At 44.8% G+C, this 13,708-nt stretch overlaps 1 protein-coding gene across 1 annotated transcript in view; it reads right to left on the reverse strand.

Annotated features, from left to right (window-relative positions):
• The window catches only part of slc37a2 (solute carrier family 37 member 2), a 44,385-nt gene extending 39,871 nt beyond the window's left edge, over positions 1–4,514 (reverse strand). Inside the window, exon 1 of the mRNA XM_055660845.1 lies at positions 3,608–4,514. Within this exon, the coding sequence (XP_055516820.1) occupies positions 3,608–3,666 (59 nt within the window). The 5' untranslated portion in view covers positions 3,667–4,514. The remainder of the gene's footprint in view (positions 1–3,607) is intronic.
• Positions 4,515–13,708: the final 9,194 nt, after the last annotated feature.

The raw sequence follows: 13,708 nt of genomic DNA on the forward strand, positions 1-13,708 counted from the left end.
GCAGCAACTCTACCGCTGCCCCATTCTGCCACCCAAGTTTTACTCAACTTTAGGAACAGCTTCATATTCAACATGCTTTCCACAAATAAATATGGCACCAACCCGAGAGGCACCAAAACTGGCAGCTCCTTTAATACTTGCCAGGTCAGAGATGAGCCAACACCTCTGCTGGTTCTAATGCTAAGATGCTGGACACTTCAGCTAATAAAATGAAAGGACCAAACACTGACCAGTTAGATCCCAACTTCAACCCTTTGTATCTTTTCAGCAACAGAGAAAATAAACTATTCTGGAAGACTCTACAAGGGCTTTCACACAGCACCAGTGTGAAGTGGGGAAGAGAGAGAAGGAAGGGAAGCAGAAGCTGCAAGTGGAAAAACTAAGGAATGGGAATGCCCAAGGGGTATTGAAAGGTGTGGTGGAACTACCTTAATAAGATAATTGTTTTTAGGCAAGTTAAGTCTGAAGAAGGGTCCCAACCCGAAACGTCTCCCATCCTTTTTCTCCAGAGATGCTACGGGTGTATTTTCTTATTCCCATTTTCAATTACACACCACCCCAAATAAGCTTTGAGCCTGAAGACAGGTCCCGACCCAAAATGTTACCCACCCATAAATAGACTCAAAATGCTGGAGTAACTCAGCGGGCCAGACAGCGTCTCTGGAGAGAAGGAATGGGTGACGTGTTGGGTCGAGATCCTTCTTCAGACTCGACCCGAAACATCACCGATTCCTTCTCTCCAGAGATGCTGCCCATCCTGCTGAGTTACTCCAGCAATTTGCACCTATCTTCGCTTTAAACCAGCATCTGCAGTTCTTTCCTACACATGTCACCTATCCATGTTCTCTAGAGACATTGCCTGACCCGCTGAGTTACTCCAGCACTTTGTGTCTGTCTTCTATTGTAAGCCAACATCTGCACACCCTTGTTTCTACAATATGTATTATAGTCTTATTCCTATGGCCTCATTGCTACCTTTAACTATTTTTTACAAAAATAAACTTTATTCATATTGAATTAATATACAAAAATAATGTGCGTAAACTCCACATACATTCTGTGCCTATATATTCAATTGTTATATAGTCAGTATGTTCACAGTGATGTTTACACAAAACGTCCTTGCCACTCATGTGTTTCCTTGTTTGAGTGATGTCCCCACTGGACTCTGCCCCTCAATGTCTGCAACAGAAGGACCCTAGGCTGTGGTCCTCCCCCACAAGTGGCTTGGAGTTGGGTGCACCAAGCCTCGGTGAGTCCCTGAGCACATACGCCTGCAATCTGGAATGGGCCTGTCGGCAACATTCCCACCTCTAAATAATGTTTACCCAGATCTTATGGATAGGAAAGGTTTAGAGGGAAATTGGCTACATGTGGGCAAATGGACCACCCTTAAATGGGACATTTTGGCTGCCTAGAGGAGACCCCTCCCTACTCCCCTTCACCTATGACTGCACACCTGTACATGGTACTAACACCATCATCAAGTATGCAGATGATACAACGGTGATTGGCCTCATCAGCAACAACGATGAGCTGGCCTACAGGGAGGAGGTCCAGCCCTTAGCAGCAGGGTGCGCTGACAACAACCGGCCCTTAACTCCAGAGAAGACCAAGGAGCTCATTGTAGACTTCAGGAAGTCCAGAGGCGGCACGCACACCCCCATCGCATTAAACCAGGATCTGGAGTTCGTGTTTCTAGCTTCAGGTTCCTGGGAGTCAACATCTCTCGAGACCTCTCTTGGACCCACCCGCTACCTCTACTCTGATCAAGAAGGTCATCAGCTTCTCTTGTCCTGAGAAGACTGAAGAAGGTCCATCTGTCTCCTCAGATGTGGTGAAGTCTTATTCCTATGCACCATCGAGAGCATCCTTAACAACTGCATCACAGTATGGTATGGCAACTGCTCTATTCCGACCGGAAGGCATATGCAGAGGGTGGTGAAAATTGCCCAACGCATTCTGTCCACCTATATATTCAATTGAGTTGTCCAAAGCAAGCGCTGTCTGCGGAGGGCGCTCAGCATCGCCAAGGACTGCTCTCACCCCAACCATGGTGTTTACCCTCCTACCATCCGGGAGGCGCTACAGGTCTCTCCCTGCCGAACCAGCAGGTCGAGGAACAGCTTCTTTCCGGCCGCTGTCACTCCCCGGTGACAAGTGGCTTGGAGTTGGGTGCACCAAGCCTCGGTGAGTCCCTGAGCACATACGCCTGCAATCTGGAATGGGCCTGTCGGCAACATTCCCACCTCTAAATAATGTTTACCCAGATCTTATGGATAGGAAAGGTTTAGAGGGAAATTGGCTACATGTGGGCAAATGGAATGAGCTTAAATGGGACATTTTGGCTGCCATAGATATTTTGGGCCAAACTGCCTGTTTTTGTGCTGTAGGACTCCATGTTGAATAATTTGACAAAAACAGAGCAATAGGTTAGTCATAGTCACACTGCATGGAAACAGGCCCATCTTACCCACACCGACCAACGTGTCCCATCTATACTGGTCCTACCTGCCTGTGTTTGGCCCGTACCCCTTTAAACCGATCCTATCCATGTACCTGCCTAAATGTCTCTTAAATATTGCGATGGTGCCTCAACTACCTCCTCCAGCAGTGCGTTCCATACCAACCACCCTTTGCTTAAAAAAGTTACCCCTCGGGTTCATACAAAATCTTTCCCCCCCCTCATCATAAACCCATGTCTTCTGGTTCTCGATTTCCCTACTCTAGGCAAGAGATACTGTGCGTTTACCCAATCTATCTTCTCACAATTTTGTACACTTCTATATCTTCCTGCACTCCAAGGAATAGTCCTGGCGTGTTCAACCACTCCCTACAGCTCAGGCCCTTGAGTACTGCCAACATCCTCGTAATGTTATTGGAAGATATCCCACAAATCACCCAATGGAGAAACAAATCTCAACTTGCTGTCTCCTTTTCAATCTGCGCCCTCCTTCAATGGCACAAACAAGGTGGAGTGGAACTTTCCTCCAATTAAAGGCTTAAGACATAACAAATTATATTCTTTTTTACCCAGCTGTGGTGGAAAAAAGAGAACGTTTCCTCCTGTCGAGCCAGTAGCCTTGGAGTCTGAACCTTTAGATACTTCAGTTAATAAAGTAACAGGCCAACAAGGTCAAAACCAATATGTGGGAAGGAATTGCAGATGCTGGTTTATACCGAAGAAAGACACAAATTCCTAGAGTAAGTCAGCGGGTCAGGCAGCTAATGTGAAAACCAATCTGTTTTGAACGATAGTGGGAAGGGGGTAATGTAACCCGCGGGCGGTGAACCAAGAGGACCTGTCAGAGCATTTATGACAAGTCGCTCGAAAGTGAAAATATTGTGTGTTCAACTCGCCCCAGAGATAACAGCGTGGTTGTGGACAGACAGCAGGAGCCAAGCAGAACACACTCAGAGTGGACCGGGGGGGAATAGAGAGGCGGAGACCGAGGGCCACAGGGGAAAACAAGGTGTCGCGCAAGACCGGACCCACATCTTCCCCTGGAAGGATGGGTTAAATCCGTAGTGGGGGGAGAGAGAGAGCGCGCAAAAATGAAAACCGACACCCAGATAATCCTCGCCTACCCAATGGACCGATGCTTACCAGCTGTCTCTGGTGAATGCCTGGATACATCGAATCCCCGGAGGCACAGCGGAGCGCATGATCCATTCGCTGCCGGCGACAATACCCAGGACAGAAATAAACAGGGTTTAAACAGAAATAAACAAGGCTCGCTCCTGAAAAAATCCCGCTGCAGCTGCTGGTCTTTCTGCCTCGCCTTTAGGGTCCAAGGCTCTCCCAGCCTAAGGAAAGCGCCGACAGCGTCTTCAGCCGTGATTGAAGCCTGGTCTGATTTAAAGCCGCTGCTGTATCCATAGGGCCCCGGTGATGTAACACATTACATGGGAACAATGCATTATTCCGGCCAAACGCGGTGACAAATGTGTAGGCGTGGAGACGAAGAACCGCAGATGCTGGAACCAGGCTTCCGGCACTGATCAGGTGAACACTGAGAAGGTCTGAATCACATACAGGGTGTTTGTTATTTGTCACCAATGCGAGCTTCAGGGCGAGTCACCAGCGACCGGCTCGCATGTGACCGGCTGAAACTGACGCAAGATAAACGAGCAGCCAATGGAAATAATCAGAGTGCAGACTCTGCAGTGGGTGGGTGGGATTTCCAGCTCACAAAATCTTTTCTCTTCCACCTTCAAGCCGTATTGAAACCAGCAATTGGCTGTTGCCGATACATAAACATAGCGAAATACAATACATAGCGAAACCAGAAACTGATCACATTCTGATTGACACTTTCCACTGCTGGACGCTTCCAACCAAAGATCCGCTATAGGATCTTTGGTTCCAACCCCTCAATCTGAGGAAGGGATATCACCCGAGGCGACCACTTGAATGGAAAGGGTCTGAAGAAGGGTGTCTACTCGAAACGTCACCTGTTCTTTTTCTCCAGATATGCTGCTGGCCCGCTGAGTCACAGTAGCATTCTGTGTCTATCTTTGGTATAAACCAGCATCTGTACACTGTATAGGTACGCTGTGGGCGGCTCGATTGTAAGCATGTGTAGTCTTTTAGCTGACAGGATAGCATCAAGCCTCGGTTCACGTGACAATAAAACAACTAAACCAAATATGCAGTTCCTTATTATTACATGAGTGCCGTGGGTGCTTTGTTTTGTTTAAAGATAGTTGTTTAATTGCAACTTCATTGCAAAAGGATTTGAGTATAGGAGCAGAGAGGTTCTACTGCAGTTGTACAGGGTCTTGGTGAGACCACACCTGGAGTATTGCGTACAGTTTTGGTCTCCAAATCTGAGGAAGGACATTATTGCCATAGAGGGAGTGCAGAGACGGTTCACCAGACTGATTCCTGGGATGTCAGGACTGTCTTATGAAGAAAGACTGGATAGACTTGGTTTATACTCTCTAGAATTTAGAAGATTGAGAGGGGATCTTATAGAAACGTACAAAATTCTTAAGGGGTTGGACAGGCTAGATGCAGGAAGATTGTTCCCGATGTTAGGGAAGTCCAGGACAAGGGGTCACAGCTTAAGGATAAAGGGGAAATCCTTTAAAACCGAGATGAGAAGAACTTTTTTCACACAGAGAGTGGTGAATCTCTGGAACTCTCTGCCACAGAGGGTAGTTGAGGCCAGTTCATTGGCTATATTTAAGAGGGAGTTAGATGTGGCCCTTGTGGCTAAGGGGATAAGGGGGTATGGAGAGAAGGCAGGTACGGGATACTGAGTTGGATGATCAGCCATGATCATATTGAATGGCGGTGCAGGCTCGAAGGGCCGAATGGCCTACTCCTGCACCTAATTTCTATGTTTCTATGTTTAAACGCTCTTGAGAATGTCCCATAATGATTGTTTAGACGCTGAAAATGCACGAAGAGCTTTGCGATCTTTACTCGGTTTTGTATAGCTTCATTGTGAATAAAATTAATATTTTGGAAAAAAAAGGATGAAAAGTTTAGTCTTGTTTAAAATCTATCCAAGACATTCCAATTGTTTGTATTGGTCCAGTAACTGGAAAATATTTATTGAATATATGAAACATGTATTGCAAAAGATAGTAATTCTATTTGTTGGTTCCTTAAAAGAGTTATCTATTGTAACCGCACTTCCAAACCCACACATTTTTCTTTACAATTATATAATTTATTTTAGTAGGTTACCATTGAGTTGGTGTATTTCACATCAAAACTAGCTGAAGAATTTGGTTTAGTTTATTGTCACGTGTACCGAGGTACAGTGAAGAGCTTTTATTGCGTGCTAACCAGTCAGCAGAAAGACAATACATGATTAAAATAGAGCCATCCAGAGAGATACACGATGAAAGGAATAACATGAATAACATTTAGTGCAAGATGATCATAATCATACTTTATTAGCCAAGTATGTTTTGCAACATACGAGGAATTTGATTTGCCATGGTCATACCATTAAAAAGCAACAAAACACACAAAATACATTTTAACATGAACATCCACCACAGTGATTGCACCACATTCCTCACTTGTGATAGAAGGCGAAAAAAAGTTAAATCTGTTCCCTTCTTTGTTCTCCCACAGTCGGAGGCCACGAACCTTCCATTGATGGGACGATCTTACTCCCGTAGCCGGCGGAGGGCCCTCCGCGTCGGGACGATCAAGCTCCTGCATCGGGGGGTTGTCAGCTCCCCGTATGGGGCGATCTGACCCCGGATCAGGGCTGGTCGAACCTTCTGCAACTTTGGAGCTTCCCGATGGTGAAATCCGTAGGCCGCGGTCGGAGCGTCGATCCCAGGCAAGGGATCGGCTCCAATGGTAAGTCCACGTCCTCGCCGTTGTGCTCAGACTACCAGAAAAAAAAAGTACGACTCTTTGTGCAATGCGGGGTGCCACCTGTTTGGTGGTGAGTAGTGGCCCAAATTGCATTGCAGAGACTAAAATAATTAAACTGATCTGGAGATAATTAACATTTAATCAAGATAATTGAAAACTAAGCAATATACTACACAGCAGCAGACAAAAGATCTGGTTGAGTAAAGGGTCACTGGTATACGCACGAAGGGTGACCCTCTACCTACAGATAATGTTACGGAAGGGACAATAAAAAACTTGTTTTATTTGAATCCCCATTCCTTCTTGTGTATGAAGGAACTGCAGATGCCAGTTTAAATCGAAGATAGGCACAAAATGCTGGAATAACGCAGTGGGACAGGCAGCATCTCTGGAGAGAAGGAATGGGTGACGTTTCGGGTTGAAACCCTTCTTCAGAGTTCAGACTGAAGGGTCTCGACCTGAAACGTCACCCATTCTTTCTCTCCAGAGATGCTGCCTGTCCCGCTGAGTTACTCCAGCATTTTGTGTCTATTCCCATTCCTTCTTATTCTGCACGGGGCAGGGATTTAGATTCTTAGATCACTGGGATCTGTTTTGGGGTAAGGGGGAACTGTACAAAAGGGACGGATTGCATCTTAACAGGTGTGGGACCAGCATTCTGGCAGGCAGGTTTGCCACTGCTACACGGGTGGCTTTAAACTGAATAAGGGGGGTGGGGGTGTCGAATGGGATAGTGGAGGATGGAGCTAAAGGGAAAGGGTTTCTTAAATGTGTGAGCGTAGAGACCGAGGGGTGTAAAATGAGGGTGGAAGCAATAGGTAGCCAGGTGAAAAGTAAAAGTGGCAGGCAGACAAAACCCGGGCAAAAATCAAAAAGGGCCACTTTTCAACATAATTGTATAAGGGGTAAGAGTGTTGTAAAAACAAGCCTGAAGGCTTTGTGTCTCAATGCAAGGAGCATTTGTAATAAGGTGGATGAGTTGAATGTGCAGATAGCTATTAATGACTATGATATAGTTGGGATCACGGAGACATGGCTCTAGGGTGACCAAGGCTGGGAGCTGAACATCCAGGGATATTCAATATTCAGGAGGGATAGAGAGAAAGGAAAAGGAGGTGGGGTAGCGTTACTGACTAGAGAGGAGAGTAATGCAATGGAAAGGAAGGACATTAGTTTGGAGGATGTGGAATCGGTATGGGTAGAGCTGCACAACACTAAGGGGCAGAAAACGCTGGTGGGTGTTGTGTACAGGCCACCTAACAGTGAAGTTGGAGATGGTATCAAACAGGAAATTAGAAATGCGTGCGACAAAGGCAAAACAGTTATAATGGGTGACTTCAATCTATATATAGATTGGGTGAATCAAATTGGCAGGGGTGCTGAGGAAGAGGATTTCTTGGAATGTATGCGGGATAGTTATCTAAATCAACATGTAGATGAACCAACGAGAGAGCAAGCTATTTTAGACTGGGTATTGAGTAATGAGGAAGGGTTAGTTAGCAATCTTATTGTACGTGCCCCCTTGGGCAAGAGTGACCATAATATGGTTGAGTTCTTCATTAGGATGGAGAGTGACATAATTAATTCAGAAACAATGGTTCTGAACTTAAAGAAAGGTAACTTTGAGGGTATGAGACGTGAATTGGCCAAGATTGACTGGCAATTAATTCTAAAAGGGTTGACAGTGGATATGCAATGGAAGACATTTAAAGACTGCATGGATGAACTACAAAAATTGTTCATCCCAGTTTGGCAAAAGAATAAATCAGGGAAGGTAGTACATCCGTGGATAACAAGGGAAATCAGGGATAGTATCAAAGCGTAGGATGATGCGTACAAATTAGCCAGAAAAAGCAGCATACTGGAGGACTGGGAGAAATTCAGAGACCAGCAGAGGAGGACAAAGGGCTTAATTAGGAAAGGAAAATTAGATTATGAAAGAAAACTGGCAGGGAACATAAAAACTGACTGCAAAAGTTTTTATAGATATATGAAAAGAAAGAGATTAGTTAAAACAAATGTAGGTCCCTTGCAGTCAGAAACAGGTGAGTTGATCATGGGGAACAAGGATATGGCGGACCAATTGAATAACTACTTTGGTTCCGTCTTCACTAAGGAAGACATAAATAATTTGCCGGAAATAGCAGGGGACCGCGGGTCAAAGGAGTTGGAGGAATTGAGTGAAATCCAGGTTAGCCAGGAAGTGGTGTTGGGGAAATTGAATGGATTAAAGGCAGATAAATCCCCAGGGCCAGATAGGCTGCATCCCAAAGTACTTAAGGAAGTAGCTCCAGAAATAGTGGATGCATTAGTAATAATCTTTCAAAACTCTTTAGATTCTGGAGTAGTTCCTGAAGATTGGCGGGTAGCAAACGTAACCCCACTTTTTACGAAGGGAGGGAGTGAGAAAATGGGAAATTACAGACCAGTTAGTCTAACATCGGTAGTGGGGAAACTGCTGGAGTCATTTATTAAAGATGGGATAGCAGCACATTTGGAAAGTGGTGAAATCATTGGACAAAGTCAGCATGGATTTACGAAAGGTAAATCATGTCTGACGAATCTTATAGAATTTTTCGAGGATGTAACTAGTAGCGTGGATAGGGGAGAACCAGTGGATGTGGTGTATCTGGACTTCCAGAAGGCTTTCGACAAGGTCCCACATAAGAGATTAGTATACAAACTTAAAGTACACGGCATTGGGGGTTCAGTATTGATGTGGATAGAGAACTGGCTGGCAAACAGGAAGCAAAGAGTAGGAGTAAACGGGTCCTTTTCATAATGGCAGGCAGTGACTAGTGGGGTACTGCAAGGCTCAGTGCTGGGACCCCATCTATTTACAATATATATTAATGATCTGGATGAGGGAATTGAAGGCAATATCTCATAGTTTGCGGATGACACTAAGTTGGGGGCAGTGTTAGCTGTGAGGAGGATGCTAGGAGACTGCAAGGTGACTTGGATAGGCTGAGTGAGTGGGCAAATGTTTGGCAGATGCAGTATAATGTGGATAAATGTGAGGTTATCCATTTTGGTGGCAAAAACAAGAAAGCAGACTATGATCTAAAATGGTGGCCGACTAGGAAAAGGGGAGATCAGCGAGACCTGGGTGTCATGGTACACCAGTCATTGAAAGTAGGCATGCAGGTGCAGCAGGCAGTGAAGAAAGCGAATGGTATGTTAGCTTTCATAGCAAAAGGATTTGAGTATAGGAGCAGGAAGGTTCTACTGCAGTTGTACAGGGTCTTGATGAGACCACACCTGGAGTATTGCGTACAGTTTTGGTCTCCAAATCTGAGGAAGGACATTATTGCCATAGAGGGAGTGCAGAGAAGGTTCACCAGCCTGATTCCTGGGATGTCAGGACTGTCTTATGAAGAAAGACTGGATAGACTTGGTTTATACTCTCTAGAATTTAGGAGATTGAGAGGGGATCTTATAGAAACGTACAAAATTCTTAAGGGGTTGGACAGGCTAGATGCAGGAAGATTGTTCCCGATGTTAGGGAAGTCCAGGACAAGGGGTCACAGCTTAAGGATAAGGGGGAAATCCTTTAAAACCGAGATGAAAAGAACTTTTTTCACACAGAGAGTGGTGAATCTCTGGAACTCTCTGCCGCAGAGGGTAGTCGAGGCCAGTTCATTGGCTATATTTAAGAGGGAGTTAGATGTGGCCCTTGTGGCTAAGGGGATCAGAAGGTATGGAGAGAATGCAGGTACGGGATACTGAGTTGGATGATCAGCCATGATCATATTGAATGGCGGTGCAGGCTCGAAGGGCCGAATGGCCTACTCCTGCACCTAATTTCTATGTTTCTATGTTTCTAGGATGAATATTGGAAATTCAGATGCAATAACGTAGGGGATGGAAGATAAACCATTGTTGGACATCTTGTGCTAGATTACGTTACAGTTTAGTTTATTGTTAGGTGTACTGATGTACAGTGAAAAGCTTTTGTTGCGTGCTATCCAGTCAGCAGAAAGACAATCCAGGATTACAATCGAGCTATTTACAGTGTATAGATGCTTGATAAGAGAATAATGATCAACACAGAGGGTTACCAAATAGGTTGATAGTAGTTCAGTACCCCATTGGCTGGCTGACTGGTGGTAGGACGATTCAGAGGCCTCATAACAGCTGAATCATCCTACCACAAGTTTAGGAGTTTTGTAGATATGGATGGATAACTGTGGACAAAAACTGAGAGAAGTTTGTCCAATGTTACTGAGCGGTTCAAGAGAAGAACAAACAATGCTGCAGTGTGGTGACAGACAAAAACATTGCTTAGTTTCTTAATGCTGCAAGAAGGATAACAATCAAATGAAGAAATTTTAACAATGTTTTTGTGGAATAAAGAGAAGTGGGGGTTGGAGAGGTTGAATGACAAGTGTTTTATTGTTGCTTTTGTGAACATAGAACACTCCAGCAGTGGAACAGGCCCTTCAGCCCACAAGGACTGTCAAACAAGGTCCAAAATTAAACTACTCCCTTCTACCGGCATATGACCTATATCTCTCCATTCTCTGCATATTCATATGCCTATTTAAAAAACATTAGATCTGCTTCCATCACGACCTCCAACAGCACATTCCAGGCACCTACCACAGTGTAAAAAAAAATGTCACCCTCTGACTTTAAAGTTTTGCCCTCTAGTATTTGATATTTTCACCCTGGGATAACGGTTCTGATTGACTACCCTATCTATGCCTCTCATAATTTGACATTCTGCTCTCAGGTCTCCCCTCAACCTCCAACGTTGCAGAGAAAACAATGCAAATTTGTCCAACCTCTCCTTTTATCCAATACCGTCTAATCCAGACTCCATCCTAGTAAACCTCTCCACATCCTTTCTGTTTGGGGGCAATCAGAATAGCACACAATACTCAAAGTGTGGCCTAATCAAATATCACTGTACCTTAATTGGCACACGTGACAATAATAGACCTTGAACCTCATCAATGTTTTGTAAAGCTGCTACATGGCTTCTTGATTGTTATTCTCAATGCCCTTTCCGATGAGGGGAAGTATACCATACGTCCTCTTTACACCTTTATCTACTGCTTTACTACTTTTAGGGAGCTTTGGACTCGGACCACGAGATCTCTTTGAAGATCAATGCTGTTAAGGGTCCTGCATTAACTGTATATACTTGTGTTCCTTACAAAAGTGGCAATCCTGTGGGTGTCGCTCTCGGTGTAGGCGGCCAGGGTATAACCAGGGATCTTCAGATGGGAGCTATCACTTGTGCGAGTCTCTTGGAGCAGGATTGCAATTACTTTGTGGGCCTGTAGCAGATGTTCAATGATGGTGATCTTGTCGTTGGTGAGGCCTTCTGCATTCAGCTGCAGCAGGGTGATGCCATCCGGTTCGACATCCGTAGGTGCCCGCCCTAAAAAGGGCGCATGCTCCTGGTTGGTGCCGAGCTGCAGCGACTGAGGTTGCATTAGGGCTGCAAGCTGTTGTTCGTTGTTATTTCTGCTGCTGTTTGTTGTCGTTCGCCTGACTGAGGTCAGATGACAGGGCTCTGACAACATGAGCCCTAATATACTTAACCAGTGCTCTTGCACTCATGTACAGCATCGCTGAGTACGCCGCCCCAACAAGATAGACATCATACTCAACGACACCATGCGGATCATCACCGGTAGCCTACGTCCTACTGCGACAGATCTTCTGCCGGGGCTCGCAGGTATCGCACCCACCAAGCTTCGCAGAGAGTACTTCACCCACAGACTGGTGTGCAAAGGCCCCATCGGACGCTAAACATCCTTTGCACCACCTTGCCCAGAACTCACAGCAACTGGGGCCTCAACGCATGTCATCTCGTCGCCCCTTTTCCCGTCCCACAGCGACCCTCTGTGGCTCCGGTTTCAACACACTAGGAGCATGGTGAACCAGCTGGGAACAGACTTCGCGAATTCCTCAATTCACAGTTGCACTGAACACCACAGCCCCACCCGGCTCGGACCTGCCACGAAAAGGGTAGGTCGCCCTGAACCGGCTCCGTACAGGGGTCGGCTGGTTCAACACCAACATGCATCATTGGCGGCTGCATTCAACAGCAGCCTGTGTGTGTGTGGAGGAGACCAGCAAACAGCACTACATGTCATTTTCGACCGCGCTGTCCCCCTGATGGAGGGGTAGACCTCACGGCCCTCGACAATAGCAGTGAACTGGCTACAGCACCTGGAGGGAGTCACATAACATCTGCTGCATCAAACGCAAGAAGAAGTGTATATACTTTTCCCTTGCAGTCAACCTCCCAAAGTGCAACATTGCCCTGAGCGAGGTACAAGTGGAAAAGTAGTGTAGAATCAAGCAGGAGGAAATCAAGTAAGCAGGGGTAGAACTCATTAGATTAGTTCATCTAAAAATAACGCCGGAATGATCATTTTCTAATGCTTGGTCTGATAAGAACATAAGTACAATCAGGCCATTCAGACCGTGTCTGACTTTCAATAATATCTTGCCTGATCTTTTATCACAGTGTCACTTTCATAACCTAACCCATAGACACAATGAAAATTAAATAAAGGTATTGTAAAGATGAAATAAAAACAAAAGCAGGTCGATAAGTATTTGTAGAAGGAGAAAATTAACTTTTCAGGACTGGGACCCTTATGCAAAAATCATCCCAAATATTTGCCTTTTCTATCCACAGATGCTGCCTGACCTGCTGACTATTTCTGTTTTTATTCTTTATCAATGTTGAATGAACAAAACATTGTTGAGACTAAAAATATAAATTGCGACAAGATTCTTGGAACACTAATTCTCATGGTTCCAAAACATTTAAAATAGGATTCGGTCCATTTTGCAGTTTTGCCTAAATTAACTCGTACTTGGGTCACAGATTAAAGGTGACCCTTCTTGATCTCCATTATTGAAGGCATTTTAAACTCCTTACATCACTACAGCAGTCCATTTTAAAGAGCTAAGGCCTGGGGCAGATCAGCCATTATCATTTGAATGGCAAAACAAGCTTGAAGATCCAAGTAGCCTATTCCTGTTTCAATTTCTTGTTTAATAAGAGGTTCACACAAGGATTCCATTCAGTCCTAGCTATTTATTTATGACAAATTTGTTCACCAGAACCTCTTCCCCAAAGATTAAGGAAGGGAATTATCCAACATTTATAGTCAAACTCTTTTGGAAGAATAGGTTTGTTTTACAATATATAGCCAAAGTACAATATATATTGTGCAATAATCAACAGTATTCATCCCCTTACATAGAATTGGTTTGTACCATTTAGAGCAGAAATAATTCAAATATTAAATATTCCTAATGACTGATTTTTGTATCTGTTTTTGGAGATAATTGAGTGTAGGCAAAGTTTAGGACAAAAGCAGCTACTTGGAT

Source organism: Leucoraja erinacea, chromosome 32, assembly GCF_028641065.1.
Source record: "Leucoraja erinacea ecotype New England chromosome 32, Leri_hhj_1, whole genome shotgun sequence".
NCBI classification, from domain to species: domain Eukaryota; kingdom Metazoa; phylum Chordata; class Chondrichthyes; order Rajiformes; family Rajidae; genus Leucoraja; species Leucoraja erinaceus.